We start from the raw sequence: 20,059 nt of genomic DNA, 5'->3' as shown, positions 1-20,059 counted from the left end.
TAGCATTGAGTCTTGAGGATGGAAAGGAAATACTTTCGTCAAAGGCTTTATATTGGAAGGGATCTGCTCATTAATGGTAGGACAGGGCTAAAACAATCTCATCTAACACTTGGGTCCCTTCCGCATCACCTCTACTCCCCTTTTCACGTAAGTGTGCATGCACAAACACACTCAAAAGCCCAAGGAGGCATCACTGAATTGGTGACAGTTCAAAGCCTCTCCCATGGCTCCACAGAAGCCACTGCCTCCCAGCGTGTGTTTGTCAAGACACCAGATTCCTGAGGCCCCATCCCACACAGGTTGATGGCCCAGTTCTTTGACAGCTTCATGTAATGGGTCTCAAGGAAGTCATATGAACCAGTGGGGGCAGGGGAAGCGTCGTTTCTGATGGCAGCTGGTTTGCACAATCACACTTACTGAGTCGCGTTTTCCCACGGCACTCAGGGGTCCAATCCTCACTATCTGTTTCCCTGAAGTCCGGAAAGAAGAGTCTACGACCTTGGTTCTGCAGCTTCATCAGTTTCTCAACATGTCCCTCCTCAAGGGGTTGGCCGGTTCTCCAAAGCCACATCGTCCAGAGCAGAGGGGTCACGGTGGAGACAGCCACCAAGAGGGGACCCTGTGGCTGGGTCCTGGCTCAGCGGCTGTATCATGGGATGGATGCTGAGCGCCCAGCTCCTTCCACCCCAGCTCTGCTGACAGGTAAACGTCCACAATGCGGCTGACCCAGCCCCACCCGCTTAGCTTCCTGCTGTCCAGGAGACAGTCCCAGTCAACATGCTGCACCACAGTGATTTCTTAATTCCAGGAAATCCATATTAAGACAAATGTAATCATAATGAAGAAGAAGAGCTGCTAGTCATTGTTAATGTATAGATCATAAAAATTGATTAAAAAAAATAAAAAATACTGTATTTTTAAAAACAGGTAAAAAAAAATATGAAATCCTTAACAACAATGCAGAAGGTTCATATTAACTACTATACTTACATAATTCATCTGGCTAGATATGCATGACTAAAATTTCTCTTACTGCCTAATAGTGAAAAGTTTAGTTTTGTTACAAAGCCTGGAAAATTGGAATTTCATTTAGCTCAAAGCTCAGAAAGTACATTAGCAAAAATCAGTAGAATCTGATAAAACAGTATAAATCACTTAAAAATACCACTGGTAAATAGATCTGTATTTACAGAATCTCCATGAATATACAACAGGTAATGATGCAATGAAGATGTTTTTACAATATTTATTAAGATAACAAATTTATAAATTGAAAGACTCAGAGGCACATAGTTTAAAAGGCCAATACCATGGGAATAATGAAGTCAACACAGAAAAGAAGATATGAACAGTAACAACCAATACAAGATTTTTTTTAAAAGCAGCATCCCCCCCACCCCAATACACATCACAGGAATCATCCTTCAAAATTACCATGATAAAAAGTTACTTCCTTCAAAGAAAAATAATTCTTTCCACCTACCGAGCCTAGAAAATCCTATTTACAATGAACTGTCCTGTATTTCATCAGTATTGTTTAATATGGCCTCTTCTATTCTGCCATTAGAAGTACTGAAAATTTTATAGCTATTATATTTACAAATGCACATAATATTTAAATTTGCTCTTCATTGAGAACAACTGAATATATACTTAATCAAATCACGATACAAATGTTTTAGTGTTGATAACACATTCTGCGGGGACTGGTGTATGGGGAGAGGTGTATTTAGAATCATGTTTCTTAAGGATTACTAGGCCAATAAGTCTGGTAAAACTCAAGGTAGTCACAAAAACAGGTGTTTGTTGATGAAGAATTTAATTTATTTCTGTTTTAACTGGACACACTGGGCTTCTTCAGTCAACCTTCACCACACTGTATATTTTGGTAACAAACCAAAAGCATGCAAAGAAACCAATTGTTCCTATAAAAGAAAAAACAAAAGTCAACCTCCTTTCAAAGGCAGCTTCATGATTTACATAAAAGTACAGACTTAAAATGACTGGTTCCTTAAAAAAGCCGTAAAACTATAAACCAAAACTATAAACCATTACTGAAACTATAAGCCATTACCAGGAATACACCAAAGACCCATCAACTTTTCTGAAAAATACAGAATTCAAATCAAATTTCTTACAGAAATTGATTAAAAAAAAAACTTTTTATGCTATAAGACTATCTAAAGCTTTCTATAATATATTCTTTTTCTTATTACATGGAAGAGGCTAAAATTGGAAGAGGAAAAGGATGCCAATCTTACTTTCCTATTTAAAAATACTTTCTTATCACTAAATGGAAAATGCTATTAATTCAACATATGATATGAACAGCTTAAAAATCAGATTATCAGATTCACAGAATTAAAAGGGAATATTTTCTAAGTACAGTTATTTGGAATGATCAGTTTTCAAAGATTATTATGACAAAATAACTCAAAAAGATTTTACAAAATGTTAAAGTGATATGATCAAGAATAATAATAAAGACACACCCCCTCTGAGATGAGAGGCGGCACAGAACTGGAGGACAGAGCAGCTCTGTCCTGAGAATCATCTTTAGATGAGTCACTTGGAATCTCCATCCCATTTCTTTATCTCATTAAAGAGAGATAATTTTATCTGCCCTACCGGCCTCCACGGACTGTTTCACAGAGGAAATGAGAAGATTCATTAAAAAATACAGGCCTTGATTTTCAGGTATTTTTTATCACTTTATAGAGTCTAAAAAATTTGAATGATGGACAGTTGACAAAAATGAGGCTCTAAGGGGTTACATAACTGTTTAGGGCCCGTGGATGATAAGAAAGGCCAGGATCCAGATTTACTTCTTCTGATTTCAAGTGTAGTATCCTTTTAAACTATACCATACTCACATGTACTAAACGTAAATTCAGGGAGTCTGTTTTGCAAGAGAATATGTACTAAATTATGAAACTGCCTACCACACTTTAGAATTGATGCATAGCATTTTTCCCAAGATTATCCCCTAAGAAATAGTCAATAGGTAGGGCTACAGAAGAATACAGAAGGGGATACACATGCCTCTTGTGGAAGTTTTATATTTAAAGTTCCAATGGTTTTCACCATTAAGATTTTATAAGTCAAGAGACTATAGTTGGGACATTACCACAGAAGTTATGAATGTTATTACACCCATTCTTACATCATACATGTAACCAAGTACATGCTCTGCACATGCCATGCACTCTGTGTTTTTTCTAGGACACACAGATATACCTACTGTATATTCAAAGGGTCATTATTAAGGCTTGAGAAGAGGCTGGGGTGAATTCCAGAAAAGTAAAGGTGAAAACATAAATATACTGCAACAATCTTATGTGAAACAAGAACTTCAAGATAACAGAAGTCATTTTAAGATGAGAAAAAACATTTTATCATACTAGCAACTCTTAAGAAAGTTTACTTTGTTCTTCAAGTACTTCTAGTATTTTATTTTGTTCTTAATACTAAATGGGTATAGTGTACATATTAAAAGTGGCATCTTTCCTAATGTGGCAGAATAATAATTACTGTTTTGTAAAATAGATTGACTTAAAAAAATGGTGTCAGTGCAGAGGCCTGAAATAAATGTGGATGTTCCCACTTTAGAAAAATGGTAGACGCTGAAAGGGCTCAGCATTCCCATGCAGAGACCCTTTCCCACAAACTGAAATACAGTAAAAGGCTTCACTGGTTGATTTAAATTTGATGTAGCTCCAGAATTTAGATTAGAAAATTTGTTTTATTCAAAATAAGTAAAAATATGATGCTTCAAAAATCAAGAACAATAAAGTTGAGGTGATGGTTGAATTATCATGATAACATGTGCCTGGAAAAACAAGACATTCACCCAGACCATGATTCTTTGTGTGTAACAAGGAATAAATTGTATATGTATTCACAGACACGGATACAGATTCCCCCAAACAGTAATCCTCGTTTCATAGGCTATGACTGTTTTACAGATCATTTACGGAGACATATGGGTGTGGATCTAAATCTATCACACAGAGACCAAGATATGCATCCCCTCAACACACACACACCTACCCTACTATGTCTGACCCATGAATGACCTGATGTACAGAACTGATATAAGTGCCTGAATCTTGTTATATATACACTGATACAGCAACAGGGGCACTTCATAACTCTACCTAATTCTCTTAAATGCTAACAGATGAGTAGAAAGTAGAAAACTTAATTTTTTAACAAGTGTTTTTTTTTTCTTTTTGACTCCTATACTTCCTCACATAGCATGCAACACAATCTTAAGATAAAATTTTAGATGTACACTTTTTGTGACAAAGAAATGGTCCCTCAATTTGTTGTGGTTGTTTAATTGTTCCACAAATGGTAAGCACCCAAGCACTGAGATACAGAGAACTTTCCTAGGTAGACAGAGAAGATGTACATGTATAAATACCAATGTAAAGCACACTTTATCCCATTAGGTAAATGGATTTTAAAATGGAGATATAAACCTGCAGTTTAAAACTTCTAGAATAAGGGATGTCCTATGCTCATCTTCTCTTGGTATCATTTATTCTCAATCTCATCTTAAATTTTTAACCCCCAATTTCTACTTACTCCTAAATTTAGGTAGCTAGAGCTTTTTATACTCTATTTCTGAAATGAGCAAAAGCAAGACTGTTTCATTAACAGATGAACAGGGGAAAGCCTTGAGATGTTCTGGCCAAGGCGCCCCTGTAGTTCCAGCACAACAATGGTGCCTGGTTAGCCTTCTTCCCTTAGGTCCCGTCTTCTCATCTTTGCTTTACTGGTACTCACCTCACCCTCACAGGGGGGCAGACCAAACTATGCTTAGTTGCACTGAGAACTAAATATAGGAGCTCTAAGTAGTAAAAACTTTCGTGGGTTTTATAAAAGCAAAATAATTATAAATAATTTGCCTAAAAACATATTAACTAAAAACAAATCATTCTAATTCTTACCTGTAAAAAGAAAGAAGATCAAAACCATTATCATCGTATACCCGAAGTACAGGATCGTACTTGCAGTCCCTGTGATTTGCAGTTTTGAGAAGAAGTAGTGTATTGCATATATTAAGAAATACACTGCAGTAAAGCCACTGGTGAGGAATGAACGCCACTGCCAATGATAATCCTGGGTAGAAGAGAAAAAATTCCAGGATCAAGAATTACTTTCCAATTAATAGGTAACGGAGCTGAAGAAAGTTAATAAAGAGAACATAGCTAACTGGAATAGCCCCCCAAACCTAATTTTTGCTATTGATTCCAGTCTCTTCTCATACTGAAATCTGCCAATTTTGCTAAAGGTGCTGAGAAGCACCTTCTATCTTTGATAGAGCTACTTAAAAGATTGGCTAAAAACATGTAGAAAAATCTTAAATGGTTTATGAATGATGAAGCATTAGGCTGTATTTTAAAACGTATGATTCCCTAAAAGAAAAGAAATAGACAAAAACTTTGGTGCCAAAGATATCATTAAGAAAGTGAGAAGACAAATTACAGATACAGAATGGGAGAAAATATTTACAAATCATAATCTGATAAAGGTTAGTATCTAGAATATAGAAAGAACTCTTACAATTAAACAAAAAGATAAACCATCTAACTATAAATGAGCAAAGGAATTTGACATTTCTCCAAACAAGATACACAAGAAAATATGCTCATTGTCATTAGTCATTGGGCAAATGAAAATCAAAACCACAATGAGACACCACTTCAAACCCACTAGGATGCTATAACTTAAAAAACCAGAAAATATCAGGAACTGGCAAGGATGCCAGTGAATTGCTAATAGGAATATGAAACAATGCAGCCACTGTGGAAAAGTTTGATGGTTTCCCAAAAAGTTGAACAAAAAGTAACTGTATGACTCAGCAATACCACTCCTACATATATACCCCAAAGAACTGCAAACAGGTACCCAAATGAGTATTTGTACATGGATGTTCAGAGCAGCACTATTCACAATAGCCAAAAGGTGGAAACAAACCTAATGTCCATAGTGCATGAATGTATAAACAAACTGGAGTGTAACTATATGATGGAATATTACTCAGCCATGAAAAGGAGTGAAGCACTGACACATGCTATAGCGAAATGAACCTTAAAACTCTGCCAAGTGAAGGAAGCCAGACACAAAAGGGCACACATATTGTGCACTTCTATTTGTATGAAATATCCAAAACAGACAAATCTGTAGAGAAAGAAGCAGACTGGTGGCTGCCAGGGTCTGAAGGGAAGGGAGAACAGGAAGTAAATGCTTAGTGGGTATGGAATTTTCTTTAGGGGTGAGGAAACTATTCTGAGATGGAGACAGTGATTACACAATACTGTCTAGGTAGTAAGTGCCCCTGAATTGTTCACTTTATAATGGCTGATTTCATGTTATGTGAACTTAACCTCAATTTTCTAAAAAAGCATATCAAATTTAACAGTTAAGATTTTATCTTCCGTATAGAAAACAACTATAAAATAATGATTTAACACAATCTAAATCTTTTAAAAGTCACCCAAGGACATCATAATTTTGTCTTGCTGCCAAGTATATAACTCACTGCAACAAAATCTCCGAAATGTTTTAATAAATTTTTCCACGTAAAATGTTTGCTTTCACTAAATTTTCAGTCTATAAGTGTCTGTATTACAATAAGAATAGTAATTTTAAAGTCCAACAGTTTAAAAGAAATTCAGCATAATGTGCTATTCTTAGGAAATTGGCATTTTAAAAGTTAAGTTCTAAATAAATAATAAATATACTGCACTGGGAAACTATCTTAACACAGTCTTAAAGATGGCTGCATTTGATTTAGGAATAGAGGTCAATTTCTACCTTAATAACACATATCTACTTCAATTAATAGTGTTCAGGGTTACCTAATGCCAAAATTATAAATACTGTTAGCAAATTAACATAAGCAAATATTGCTAATACATACCTCTGCACACAGGTGGAAATAGCAAAGAAGTATAGTTGCTTCAGAACAGGTAATAACCAAAATGATAAACACCAGGAACAGGAAGCCAAACATGTAATACATCTGGTGTGACCTACAATCAAGTAAGTCAGGGTGAACTGATCAACAGTTTCTTTTTGACACCGTAAATGACACACCCCTTTCATTTTTTTTGAACTGAAAATGTTTGCTTTTTTCCCTATCTAACCGACGACAAATTCTCACAGGTTTAGACAGTGATGTATGTAGCAGAGGCAGGGCAGGGCAGGAAGGATACAATAACGCGCTGAACTGTCTTCCTGTTCAGGTAGGACTTGAAACTCTTATTTATTCAAATATGCTTAGTCTGTCTGTCTACTGGTGAGTCAGAAAAATTTGACACTCCCCCCTCCCCCCCCAAAATTAATGTAAAGACAGAGCCAAACTAAGAAAAGGTTATATTGGGTACAGATTGTTTCTTATCATATATGATAGTATCAGCTGAATTTGGAAAACACTGTAACAAACAGGAAGGAAAGATAGGCTCTAATAACTAAAAAGGTTCAAATTTAGTTCTGACAATGCTACCTGGAACCCTGATACTTTCTGTAGCGTATGTCAATGTGATCAAATAAAGATCACAACATATTGTAGTGTATGAGCGGCTCAAAATTACCATGGTGCATTTTCCTGCTCGAACAAGAAATCAGAGAATGAAGGGATCTTGGGGTAAGACAACTTTGAAGGTTGTCTAGTTCAACAATGCTTGCTTGAACCCCCTCCCATCAAGAGCTCAGACACTCCTCTGAAGCAGTACAGATTACTTATTAAAACACAGGACTGGAGAGACTTAGGTGAATTTTCTGTCACACGGTAGCTGGGTGACACAGGCAAATTACTTAACCTCCAAAACCTCATTTTCATCTCTGTAAAATGGGATATCATCCACCTCATAGAGGTATGAGAATTAAGTAAGAAATAATACGCCCTTGACTAATAATACCTGTTATCACAATTCTTCTAACATTGAAAAGATAAAACAACTTTCTATCTCTTAAGGTTTCTGATTATTGGAGAACAGCTTACATTTAACGGTATAAACAGTAAGCTCTATAAACAAAAAGAGAAAGCTAGTAGTACATACAATGGAACGAGAATAAGAGGACTTGGTGCTCAGCTTACCAAATACTATTCAGGATGAAGAAAAGCTGTATAAAGATGCACCCAAAGGGCAAAATCCCTCCCATGATAATACCAGGTAATGGCTTTGTGTAGAAAGACTGTTCAGGAATCTGACGTGGAATCTGATTGGTTCGAACTGGGTGTTCAATGGCCTTCAGTTAAAGAAAAAAAGAGAGTGAAAGGGTTAATAATTATATATCTATTTAAGAAATTCTTCTCTGCACTAGATTATTTGTCAGCTTCCATGCTGACACTAATGGCAATACAAGTCTACCTAGGTCATCAGAGTGAAACTTGTATTTAGAAGCCCCAAACCAGATACCATCAGATACAATAGTCAGTCTGTCTACCGGAACAAGCCACCACTGTTTCCAGCAGTGATCCAATGACTAACGGCTTTAAACAAAATAAGAAAACACACAGGAGGAAACAATATAGGACTCAGAAAATAGCAGTTAATAAAAAGGTAGGGTTAAATTTCTCCTTTTAGTTATGTATTTACTGTAAGAAATGGGCTGGTTCTGAAACTGTTGTCAATGTGTTTTTTTGGAGATGGACAATGTCATTTCTATTAAAATTGCTCAATTTTTGCTAAGGCTTAAGAACACAAGGAAGATAATGAATGGTTATATGAAGCTTTATGATCATAAATTATTGGTGATGTTCTCAATTATTCTTTTCTGTAACACACTACATGACAGTATAAAAACAACTGGAGCCTAAAGCACCTAAACATGGTAACACGAGGGGGAGGGGGAACGGGAACGAGTACACAGGTAGAAATTCACTTCCTTGCAAAAACAGTTCAGAAACATACTTCTGTAGTTTTTGTGATGATAGAGCAAAAGTTAAACCCTGATATTCTCATTGAGATTACACTTCTGTGAACTCGATTATTTCATATGTCAATGTATGTGTATAGAGGCAGAGAATCACTATACCATTCTTCAAATTTTATATTTTTAGAATTTTAAGTACTTATTTCATCTATGTAATTTAAAAATTTCAAATCATGTCAATTTACTATTTATGCTATACAGATTTCAAGTCATAAACAAAATGTCAAAGAATTGAGAAATCTTTTAGTAGCCTGGCATGGTAGTAGGTGCAGTGGAAACTCTGAAGTCTCTTAAAAGTAGGTAAGTTTCTTCCAGGGTATTCCAGGTCCCCTCACAAAGTGTATTGAACTACGTAACTTCTTTTAACCTTGTGGAGACATTTTCAGAGAAAAGTAAAGATAGTGGAGTTAGAGAAGGACACAAGAATGAATTCTCAGTTTCCTCTTGGCCTGTGGGTAGAAAGTGGACAGCAGAGGTGGAGATAGACGGACTGGAGGGAGGGACTGAGCCTTGATTATAATCCTTCCTAAAATCAAATACTAGCAAATCAAATATAAAATTTATTCCAAAACTACATATTAAAAAGACTGCTATCCTTACTGTATGGTCACTAACTTTTTTTTTTATAGCTTTACCTCCTAACCCATACTCAGTTTTACCCAGTTTACTTAGTTATGTAGACTAGAAACATATATTGCTAAGAAAAAAAGATACATGTACTTAATTAAAAAAAAAGGAACCACTTATTTTTAATGTAATAAATTCATATTTTTCATTAGTTTAAATTAGCATTTCATTTCCTGTAATCTATTTTAGTTTCCATTTACATTTACTTCTGAAACTTTGAAATCTAAGTTTACATCCATAACCTCTCTCTAACCACATTCTTCTGAGCACTACTTTAAGAATGACTGCAGTCAAACTAAGAAGTCATCAATTTTCTATGAAATCCAGATCCCACAGGACTAGTTTCTATCTTCTAGACACTTGTATCTTTAAGGTGGCATATGCTAATTTCCACGGCTGGGATTCATTCGAATGAGTTAACATCCATAAACTTACATTCTTCTTAAAACCAAAGTATGCACCAATAAATGTCAGAGGCACAGATATACAGAACCAAAGAGCCAATATGGCGACCAAGGTCCCGAAAGGGATAGCTGCTGAAGACCCTTCTCCCCACAGAATCAGGTTCATTATGAAGAAGTCAGCAAACACAATCCTGAAAGACACAACAGGCGTCTGTGTAACACGTGAGGTAGAAGCAAAATGATACAGTGACAATCATATGGAGTGAGTATCACAATTTCTGTGCTATACACAAGGAAAGTGGAATTGCTGGGTCATTAGGGTATCTGAATCTAGAATTTCAGTAGATGTTGATGTTTGGTAGAAACCGACGCAATACTGTAAAGCAATTATCCTTCAATTAAAAATAAATTAAAAAATAAAAAAAACTTTAGTAGAAAAATGAATTGCTCTTCAAATTGATTCTGCTTGACTTAAACTCCTGTCAGCACCTTATGAAATCTACCCCTTTACACATTTTCATCATGCTTGGGATTGCCAGACTAAGAAACAGACTTTTAAGAAAAGGAATATAAAAAACTCTCATGTCTAAAGGCATTTTTTCCGGGTAAGACAGTAGTAGTCATTCTGCAAATGTTCATTGAACATTCCCTTTTTAAAAATTAAATTCATTTTCTTGGGTACACATAGAAAAGATTAGACTTATAGGACAGAAATTCTGGGAACTAAAATATGACTATGTTAAGCAAGTTATTATTGAAAACTTACCCAGGACAAAGAAATGATGTTAATAAAACATTTGTTTTCCACTTCTCACCTCCAAAGGCTGCAGAAGAAAACAAAAGTGGCATTAACACAAAGATGTACCTTCAAAGCAAACCAAATGTCCATACCTCAGGTCTGGCACTGGACAAATGAACACGTAACACTGGGTGCCTATTCGTAGAAAAATGACATGAACAAAGGTCCTAATACTCCCTCATCAAACGATCCAAACCCAGAGACACACATCCCAGGACTGCCTGGATTAAGTCCCACTCTAAGGACTTTTGTTTCAGCATAAAATAAATCTAGTTATCACAAGAAAGTCATCCAAACAAGTTTTTTTCTCTTCTACTTTTTTTAACTTCAAAACAAAACAAACCCTTAAATTCTAACCCAGTTTCAATTACTAGGACTGGATGGAGCAAGAGTACCCTGGAAACACTCATTTACCTTGAGGTCAGTTTCAGAATCTTATAAAACTAGGAACCCTCAGGCCTGACAGGCAACACACTTGAATGCCCACAGGAGGTCTGAATCTCCAGGGTGCCTCCAGCAGGGCGGCTTCTCCAGGGGGTGGGGTGGGGTGGGGAGGTCAGCGTGTAGGATCAGGTGACTGAGAACAGAAGGGGTGCGGCCACCTGACACAACAACTTACTTACCAACTCTTTACTCTTCTTTACTTCTAATTTTTTCCCCCACTTTAAAAACGTAAAGTATAGAGTAAAATAAATGAAAGTACTCCTCCGTTCCTAGTTTAAAAGGTGGAGATAAAACTGGCTGAGATCTGAACACAGCTTTGATTTTTAAAACAAGTTTTAACAATTTATAAGTTTAAGTATTTCTTGGTCTAAAAGAAAAAAATAATTTATATATATGATTTGAATTCACAGCATTACTGACAAGACTACTGTGAAATTCTGGGGGGATTTAATACAATTCTAATCAAAATTCAAATATTATTATTTGAAACATTAAAAATGAATCTATACAATGAAGCAATGTGTGACAGTATGTGTCCGAATGTTCTGCCTGATGAATATGCTACTTAATCAGCAGCAAGGAGGTCTGAAGTAGAGAGGAGATGAAGGGGAGGTGTGTCCATCCGGCAGGGAGTATGGGCGGGAAGTCAAGTGGAGGGAACAGCAGGTGAGAAGGTCCCCAAGAGGGGTGCAGGTGCAGAGCCTGACTGAGGAACGGAAGGAAAGCAAGTGCACAGAAACTGTGAGAAAGGGGCAGCAGGCAGGGCTCCAACCATATCTCCCTTGTGTTAAAATACATATGACCAGCCTAATCCTATGTCTGTCACCAAAGAATGAAAGAAAAAAGGAAGTCTGACAAAACTCACAGCAAGTAAACACACTCACTCATGCACACAGACCTGCACATACTCTACACTTCTAGCAAAATCTAATACTTCTATTTGGGGTTGAGTCTAGCCAACCACACCTTAAGGCTACCTAAGTAACCCTATGTGTTTTAGCTGAAACCTTAGTCCTATCAGAAGATCTTAGGGAACCCTAGCCCTGTGTCATTGTCTCCCTGGCATTTTCAATCACAGATTACCGACAGGATCATCCCAGCTGGACCACAGGCTTCCTAAGCAGGGAAAACTTTGGCATTTACTGACCCAGAAAAGCTGCTTTCTAAGTCATCTAATCCTACCCCACCCTTATTCTGTGGCTCTGAATTCTTTTTTTCACTAAACTTTACTTTTGGAAAGCAAGAACACACGAGAATGCAACTAAACTAAACCTACAAGAGTAACTTACTTGGGGGCTCTTTACAACAGTGAGATCTGAATTTAAGTACAGTGTACTTTCATAAATATTAAATCAATGTAAGTACGACCTCTCTCACATAAAGTATTCCTATATATATATATATATATATATGCTATTTGTTTAATAAATGACTGATACTTTTTTCCCTTTACTAGACTAAATATATTTCTATGAATGTAGCCAATCTAAGTTGTTCAGCCAAAACTATTAAGTCAAAACTTAAGAAGGAGAGAGGGGACAATGGATAGGCAGCACCTAAATTTGCTTAAGCCATTGTTTAATAAGCATGTTTGAACAAGCAAATCTAGGGACAGTCATCCATTTCACAAGCTTCTTTAAATACCTCTTAACACACTGCTTGAAGAGCCTCAGCTACCAGACACAAAAGCTCAGACTCCCGACGTGGCAGGTTAGACCCTTGGTCTGACAGCCGGCAGGGCAGCTCCTACTTACACTTGTAGAACCTGGCGGCGACGTAGCCTGCAGGAGTGCCCAGCAGCACCCATAGGACCACAGCACACGTCATCAGAGCTCCGCGGTTGGCAGGTGACAAAAATCCCAGGCAAGCAAAAACTAAAAAAATAAGTAATTGAAAGTTATGAATTTTATTACTGTTTCCTTTGAAGTGATAGACAACCCCACTCATTTTTTAAACAATAAACTAAATACAACTTCATGAAAATATGCTCCCTTACCACGCAGCCATACGGAATCTTAGTAATATCTAAGGCACTGCATCAATAGGATCACACGTAAGGCAAGCTCCAATCTGGACGTTTCCTGTCAGGGTCCACCTTTCCTGTTATCAGCGGAGGCTGACTGCAAGCTCAAGAGTGCTTTCAGCTCTTCTGAGATTCAAGTACAGCTTTTAAATTAACATGAATAAAAATACTCCCACTGTAAAATATTCTCACTTTCTGTTCCTTTTAAAAACAATACTGAGTCCTCTGGGGTGAAAAAAAAAAAACCTTGTAACATTCAAACGTAAGAGATGAGGCAGAATCTAGTCAAAGAACAAAACAGAGGAAAAAAGATTTCACAGCACCATTAGCTTTGTGAACACTAGCTAATGAAGGGCTTGGTCAGTAACTTGGGAAATTGTTTCCTACTCTTATTTAGCTGGTTAGCTTGTTTATTCTTCACTATATAACCCTCCCAACTAATTAAGAAAAAAGACACCATCTTATATTTATAGCAATTCCAAGCTTTAAACTGGAAGTCAGAGATTATGACTTTCTCAGAGAGAAATCCAAGAACAGATGCAGGTGGCTCTCAGCCCAGGAGCAGGGAAACTTCCGGTGTCTCCCCCAGGAGCACACAGCCAAGCAGACACCACCGTACACCTTCCCAGCAGCATCGACTGGAGAGGAGAAACTCACGATCACAGGAAACCAAACAGGGTAACTAGAGGAACCACTGGAATTTTAGCTAAGACGCACCCTCCCCCAGTCCTCTCAGGCCTGAGACATGGATTGTTCTGAAGCAAAAAGTCCATATTCGAGCACTCAAGGGAAACAATCCCTATCATTTTCTAACCAAGGCTCTCTGAAACAGTCCTTCATGACAAGGTCGCTTTCCAGCTGACCCCAACAAAGATCAGAGAGGGGCAGAAGGCCACTCTCGATCCAATTTGAAAGCAGAATTTCACCCTCAAGCATCCACTCCACTGGAACTCCACCTCGGCTCTCTGGGGACTCTGCAATCAATCATCTGGCTGTGTCTAATCTCTTTCATAACTCGTTTTCCCAATCTCCCCTCTTCAGTGTAATATACTTACAACTGCTAGCTAGCCTCACCCATATCAAAGTTGTTAGTAGATAAATATGTTCTAGTTAGTCTTCAACCGAGCCGGAAGGTGCAAATCAGTCAACCCCAAACTTATTCAGGTGCCAGACATCTAGAAAAGGTCATTCTCTTTCCAAACACTTACGTGGTTAACTGCATCATAAAAACTTGGGACAATTTTACTTACAGAAAATGATTATAGTATTACATATTTAATATGCAAACAAACATAAGAACAAGTGTTTGCTAAGAAAACTACTGAAAAGTCAGTGGTTTCTGAATTTTTCTAGTAACATTCATGTGTTACTTGTTCACCAGTAGCAGACAACAAGAGAACATGAAGAAATAAATGCAAAATTCAGAAAACTCTTTTCATAAATATATTTTTCTCTGATAACTTGGAAAACTGAAAGACCATGGCATTAAAACTCCTGTCTGGAGAGACAGGAGTCTCAGGGCCACTCCTGCAGCTGATGAATACCTCTAAGGCAGTTCTATTTTTTAAAAAAGAAAAATTAAAAATGTGTCCTAATTGACAAAATTGACAATTTAAAAATTTAAAATTTGACCTAACTGACAAAATCTTATATAATAAAATTTCTGAAGGCTTTCAAGAGTCACAAGGAAGAGATATTTTTTGTGTAGGAAGATCTTCCTCAACGTTGCTGGGGAAAGAAAGAAGTCTTGCTTCCTAAATCTTGCCAAGGTGGCGAGGTCTCCAAAAGCTTCCTGTCTCATCCCCTCTGGGTTCTGTCTCGTCTCCTCTCTGTTCTGTCCCTCTCAGTGGAAGCCAAGGATGTCCTGGGATTTTCATCATACACTCCGGTGAGGCAGGACAGCCAACCTGCATGACCCTGCTTCCAGGCTGCCCAGACGAGGATCCGGTTATTTGCAGCTCCTGTGTTCCCATGACAAGTGCTTGGTTTCTATGCAGCTGTGAGGGCGATCTGAAGAGTCAGCTTTTGGCACAGCTAACCCCACCTCCAGTCACTTATGGTCAAAGCATACAGATTCTGAGAACCAAAAGGACTCTCAGAAACAACAATCTACCCTAGCTACAACTTAGGAAAACTGGATTTCAAATAATTATTTTTAAAAAGTATTTTTCTACTTTTTAGTTTTCACTTAATACTTACATAGAGTCACGAAAGTCATAATCAAAATCTGTGTCCCTGATCCCAGAAAGACGGACAGCAGCATCCCTTTCCTTGGAGGACGGAATATATCACCATGAACCAGCTTCCAGCCAAATTCTTCCTGGGCATCCTCCTGAAAAGGGAAGGAAATCGTTTCATCACCATGGGATCGTCAAGAAAACTAGGCAGTTTGTTCATTGTTGAATATGCAGATACAGAAATTTAAAGAAAAACTTACAGATATTAATATTTATTTCAGTTCTGAAGTATGAAAGCTTGACTCATGAAGCTTTATATAACTTTCTTGAATTGCTTCTCAAGAAATGTTGTGTGTTAAGGTCTACAAATAGTTACTGAGATACTTTAAAAGAAATACAAAGATAATGGGATACCATGTCCTAGTCAGTCAAGCTTTATGATCCAACTTGATGACAATTTTAAATCATACTCTATATCCTTTTTAACCCACACTAACTAATCTCCAAAACAAGCAAATGGTATCAGTTCTCAAGGCTACTCTGCATGCATAGTAGGCTGTGAAAATTTTAATAAGCTTGTGTCACCAGCTCACACTGCTCCTCTGATCTCCAGACACATATATACCTGGCCTAATTAACAGCTCCACCGGGCTGTTCAGTGGACACCTCGAACAGAATCATCCACAAGGGAACTGATTCTCTCCCCACCTCTACCTGCAGTTCCCCCAGTAGATAAAAACTCTAGCCTTCCAGCTGCTCAGTCCCCAAAATCTTGGAGTCATCCTTGATGCCTTCTTTTTTTTTTTTACACTTCATACAATCCTTTAACAATTCCTACAGTTTAGCTTTAAAATCTATCCACAGGATCCACCACTAGCCCCTGGTTCAAGCCATCCCCCCTCACCTGGCTATCACAGTGTGCACTAAACTGGTCTCAGAACCAGAAAGATCCTTTTAACTAATTGGGTGGTTCAGATCAGAAACATGGGGTCATTCACTGGCTTCTCTCCTCTTCTACCCTCTCAACTGGCCAATCAGCATTCCACCCCACCTCCTGGACACCTTCTGTTTATCTGCCCACTGCCCTACTTCTTCCCTGCTACAACCCCTGACTCTGAAAATTCCGTACAGTCTTCTGACTGGTCTCTGTGCCTCCAATTTTGCCCAGCTCCAGACAACTGTCCATACTCTGTTAAAAGTGATTTTCCTAAAACATGAATCCAGCCATGTCAACAGTGTTTTGTATACTTCAACAGCTTCTCAGTGATCTTCAGACTGCACAGCTTAGAAAGTCCTTCAAAATGTGGCCCCTGCTATTTCTTCAGCCTCCTCTCTTAACATTTGTCCAGGGTACTTCTGTAGCCCTCCCCCAAATTCACACTCAGATTTCTATCTTTGCAGCAGTAGACAAGATTTAAAAATAACTTCCCATGTGGTCTAGTATTTTACAGTTCCACATTTTCATTTAATCATTTGAAAATAAGCAATGAAGTTGGAATTTACCTTTTTTCTTCCAGATGGCCACCTACCTCAAAGCTACTTTTTCTTTGTTGATACACTTTTGTTAACCTCCATATTTAGACTCATTATTATTATAAAGAGAAAATATTCATTTGGAATTTCTTTATTCACTAATCCTTCTAAACTTCTCTTTAGGATTATTATTTATTTTCTACTAAAGTATTTCTATAGAAATTCCTTTAGAGAAGGTCTGTTTGTGGTCAACTGTTTTTGTTAGTCTGAAAAAGGTATTTCACCTTCATTTTTGAAAGACAGCATCTCTGAGTACATGATTCTATGTAAATAGTTAATTTCTCTCACCATCAATTTAAAGATATTATTTTTTGAGTTTCCATCACCAATTTCATTGTTTTTCCTTTGCAGAAAACTCAGTCTTTTTCCCCTCTAGCTGATTCTAAGAAAAGATCTTCTCTTTTCTCTGGTGTTCTATGGTTTTGCCTAACTGACTGAGGTGTGGATTTTATTTATTTATTTTTATTTTTTTCTCCCCATCCTCCCCGGATTTCATTTTATTTATTCCACTTTGGATACACTGCATACTCTTTATCTCTAGATTCTCATCTTTCATCTGTGCTGGAAAATCCTAGCAGTTACTTTTTTATATATCTTTACTCTGTAATTAATAATCCTAATATCTGAAATATTTGGGACCTGGTACAAATTTGTTGTTTATTGTAAATTTTTGTGAATTTCTAGATCATATGCTATGGACCTCAAATGCGGAGAATCCAGCAAACCCAAATTTGGAAGACTTTCCTTCAATTTCTACTCAATTCTGGTGAGAACAGAAGGCATTTACTAACCTAGAATCATTCTGCCTACTTCAACAATCCAGGCTTAATAAACAGGAGATGGAGGTTCACCACTGACTCAATTTAATCGCCCAATTGGTTAGAAACTTGATATAAGCATATTCCTAAAGGAGAACTTTAACCTCTCATGCTTGCACTGCTTCCTGCTCTGGCCTCACTCAATCTGGGGGGATAGGGTGGATGTGGGGGAGTCCTTGGATTTTTTTTTTTTAACCAGTCATTAAGTCCAGCAATGCATCAAGTCTGGTACATCAAGGGCTAATTCATTCATTCCAACAAATATTCGCTGATCACCAACTATATGCTTGGTACCGTTTAAAATACCAGAGGTCCTACAGTGAGTATAACAGACAACTTCCTGTGAGCACATCTTCTGAAATAAGAAAAATACATAGTACATGAGATGGTGATAGGAATTATGGGTGTGGGGTGTGAGTGGAGAGGACATAATCTTAATGGGATGGTGAGGAAGGGCTCACTGGGAAGAGCACATCTCAGTAAAGACCAGAAGAATGTGCGGGACTCTCTGAGGGAGGACACTTGAGGAAGTCAGAAAAGTAACTGTAAGGAAGAGCCTGGAGATAGGAACATGACCAATGAGCCTGAGGAACAGCAAGGCAGCCAGCACGGCTCGAGCAGAGCGCCAGGAGCTACCGCAGAGCCTCGTGGGCCACTGTGAGGGCTGACTCTAGCTTTTCTGAGTGCAGTGGATGGAAGTCACTGGAGGACTGTGATCCCGAGTGAAATGACCTGACGCGCTGGAACAGACTCGCTCTGACAGCTACCATGAGAGACTGGCGGGAGGCAGAGAATGGGAGCAAGACTGGAAATGGGGTTTTCTGTCCTGTACCCCAAGGCACCTCTATACAAATTAAGAAAAAAATTCCATTAACTCAGCAGTTATTTGGAATTACCAATTATGAACAGAGTATTGTGAAATTATTTTAATAAAATATTTAATAAGGCATATAATCAATAATATGGGAAAGAAACTGCAGTGTGTAAGTGCTAAAAAGCTTCTAAACATTAATATGTTCTTTTTTCTAATTACAACAGGACAGAAAGATGAGTGGAGAGGCTAAGAAGCTAGGCAAGAGAAAACAACGAAAACCTGAGTTTTATATATTCATTACAAATCATTGCTGGGAAATGAAAAAGTATAAAATGCAAAACATTACACAACTTAAAATGAGAATAAATGAAGCTGAGAGATTAAATTACTTTGAATACACCAAAAGGTTGAAATGATATAAATTCAGTTAAAATTAATTTAAAAAATCAAACATATATACATATAAAAATGGTTTGGGAATTACTCCATTTAACTTTGCAGCTTCCCAAACTGAACATCTGCTGGAAACAGACTCTGACAGAGTTGACAGCACATTAAGTGAAAGAAGGGCAGAGCCAGAGTCCCGCACCCACACTGTTCCTCACCCTCTACTGGTGCAGTTCAGCTCTGAGAGCTGCAGGCACTAAGTCTCTACCAACAAAACCAATTCTTATGGATCATTTTCTTATTTGACAATGTCAATTCAGGATCACTTCTGAGAAGAAATGTTTTAAAAGCAGATTCTGACTAAAGATATTATTTAAAAATTTTTCAAAGAAAAAAATAAAGACTATCCACGGCAGACCAAGGAATAGTTCAGATGTTTCACTCACTGTGGAATCCATCTGATTATATCTGGCAATATCTTTATGCAGCGTCCGTAGCATAATCATAGCCACCATTCCAGACAAGAAGAGGACAATGACCAGGGAATTCATGATGCTGTAGAAATAAGCACGTCAGGATTAACCTAGAGTTTAATCACTGGATCAGCAGAACTTTTGTTAAAAACAGTTTATTGAGTAACATTAAAACAGCATTAATCAATTAAAAAACTGACCTAAAATCAAACAAATTCAATGAACTGTGCTCTGCTTCATGGCCTATTGAGAACTAGTGTTTTTTGTCCATGGTCAGTATTAATAACTACTGTGCCCAAATTAACACACCATAAGCTGCAAGGATCAATAATGGACTGGTCTCGACCCTCAAGAAGTCTACTGAAAAACAAGTTATTCCGTAAATTAATGAGTGTCAAAATGTCAGTGAAGTAGGAAAAGGAGATTAACGGCACCTTGAACAGTTCTCTAGATAAAAGTTGTGGGTCATGTTCTGCAGAAAGAATAACAGTAATAACTCTAACTCTAATTATTATCTATAAAAAACAGTCCTAACAGCTGTAGCAGCTTGGATACTGAGCCCTCTCCATGTCAGGTAAGCTGCTCAAATGCTCTGCTTCATTACCTCCCTT

The 20,059-nt window shown here is 37.5% G+C and overlaps 1 protein-coding gene across 2 annotated transcripts in view; it reads right to left on the bottom strand.

The window, feature by feature from the left end:
* Positions 1 to 1,802: 1,802 nt before the first annotated feature.
* The window catches only part of TM9SF2 (transmembrane 9 superfamily member 2), a 48,327-nt gene continuing 30,070 nt past the window's right edge, over positions 1,803 to 20,059 (bottom strand). For both annotated transcript variants that reach the window (XM_081548933.1, XM_081548934.1), the window contains exons 9-17: positions 19,422 to 19,530; positions 15,446 to 15,578; positions 12,978 to 13,097; positions 10,747 to 10,804; positions 10,012 to 10,171; positions 8,111 to 8,262; positions 6,932 to 7,043; positions 4,956 to 5,127; positions 1,803 to 1,925 (exon numbers count right to left, since the gene is read on the bottom strand). In XM_081548933.1, the coding sequence (XP_081405059.1) occupies positions 1,858 to 1,925; positions 4,956 to 5,127; positions 6,932 to 7,043; positions 8,111 to 8,262; positions 10,012 to 10,171; positions 10,747 to 10,804; positions 12,978 to 13,097; positions 15,446 to 15,578; positions 19,422 to 19,530 (1,084 nt within the window). In that variant the 3' untranslated portion in view covers positions 1,803 to 1,857. The remainder of the gene's footprint in view (positions 1,926 to 4,955; positions 5,128 to 6,931; positions 7,044 to 8,110; positions 8,263 to 10,011; positions 10,172 to 10,746; positions 10,805 to 12,977; positions 13,098 to 15,445; positions 15,579 to 19,421; positions 19,531 to 20,059) is intronic.

The sequence above is a fragment of the Giraffa tippelskirchi genome, chromosome 12 (assembly GCF_054371585.1).
Source record: "Giraffa tippelskirchi isolate mGirTip1 chromosome 12, T2T-mGirTip1v1.2.pri, whole genome shotgun sequence".
Classification (NCBI taxonomy): Eukaryota; Metazoa; Chordata; class Mammalia; order Artiodactyla; family Giraffidae; genus Giraffa; species Giraffa tippelskirchi.
This window is presented reverse-complemented; position numbering and strand designations above follow the sequence as displayed.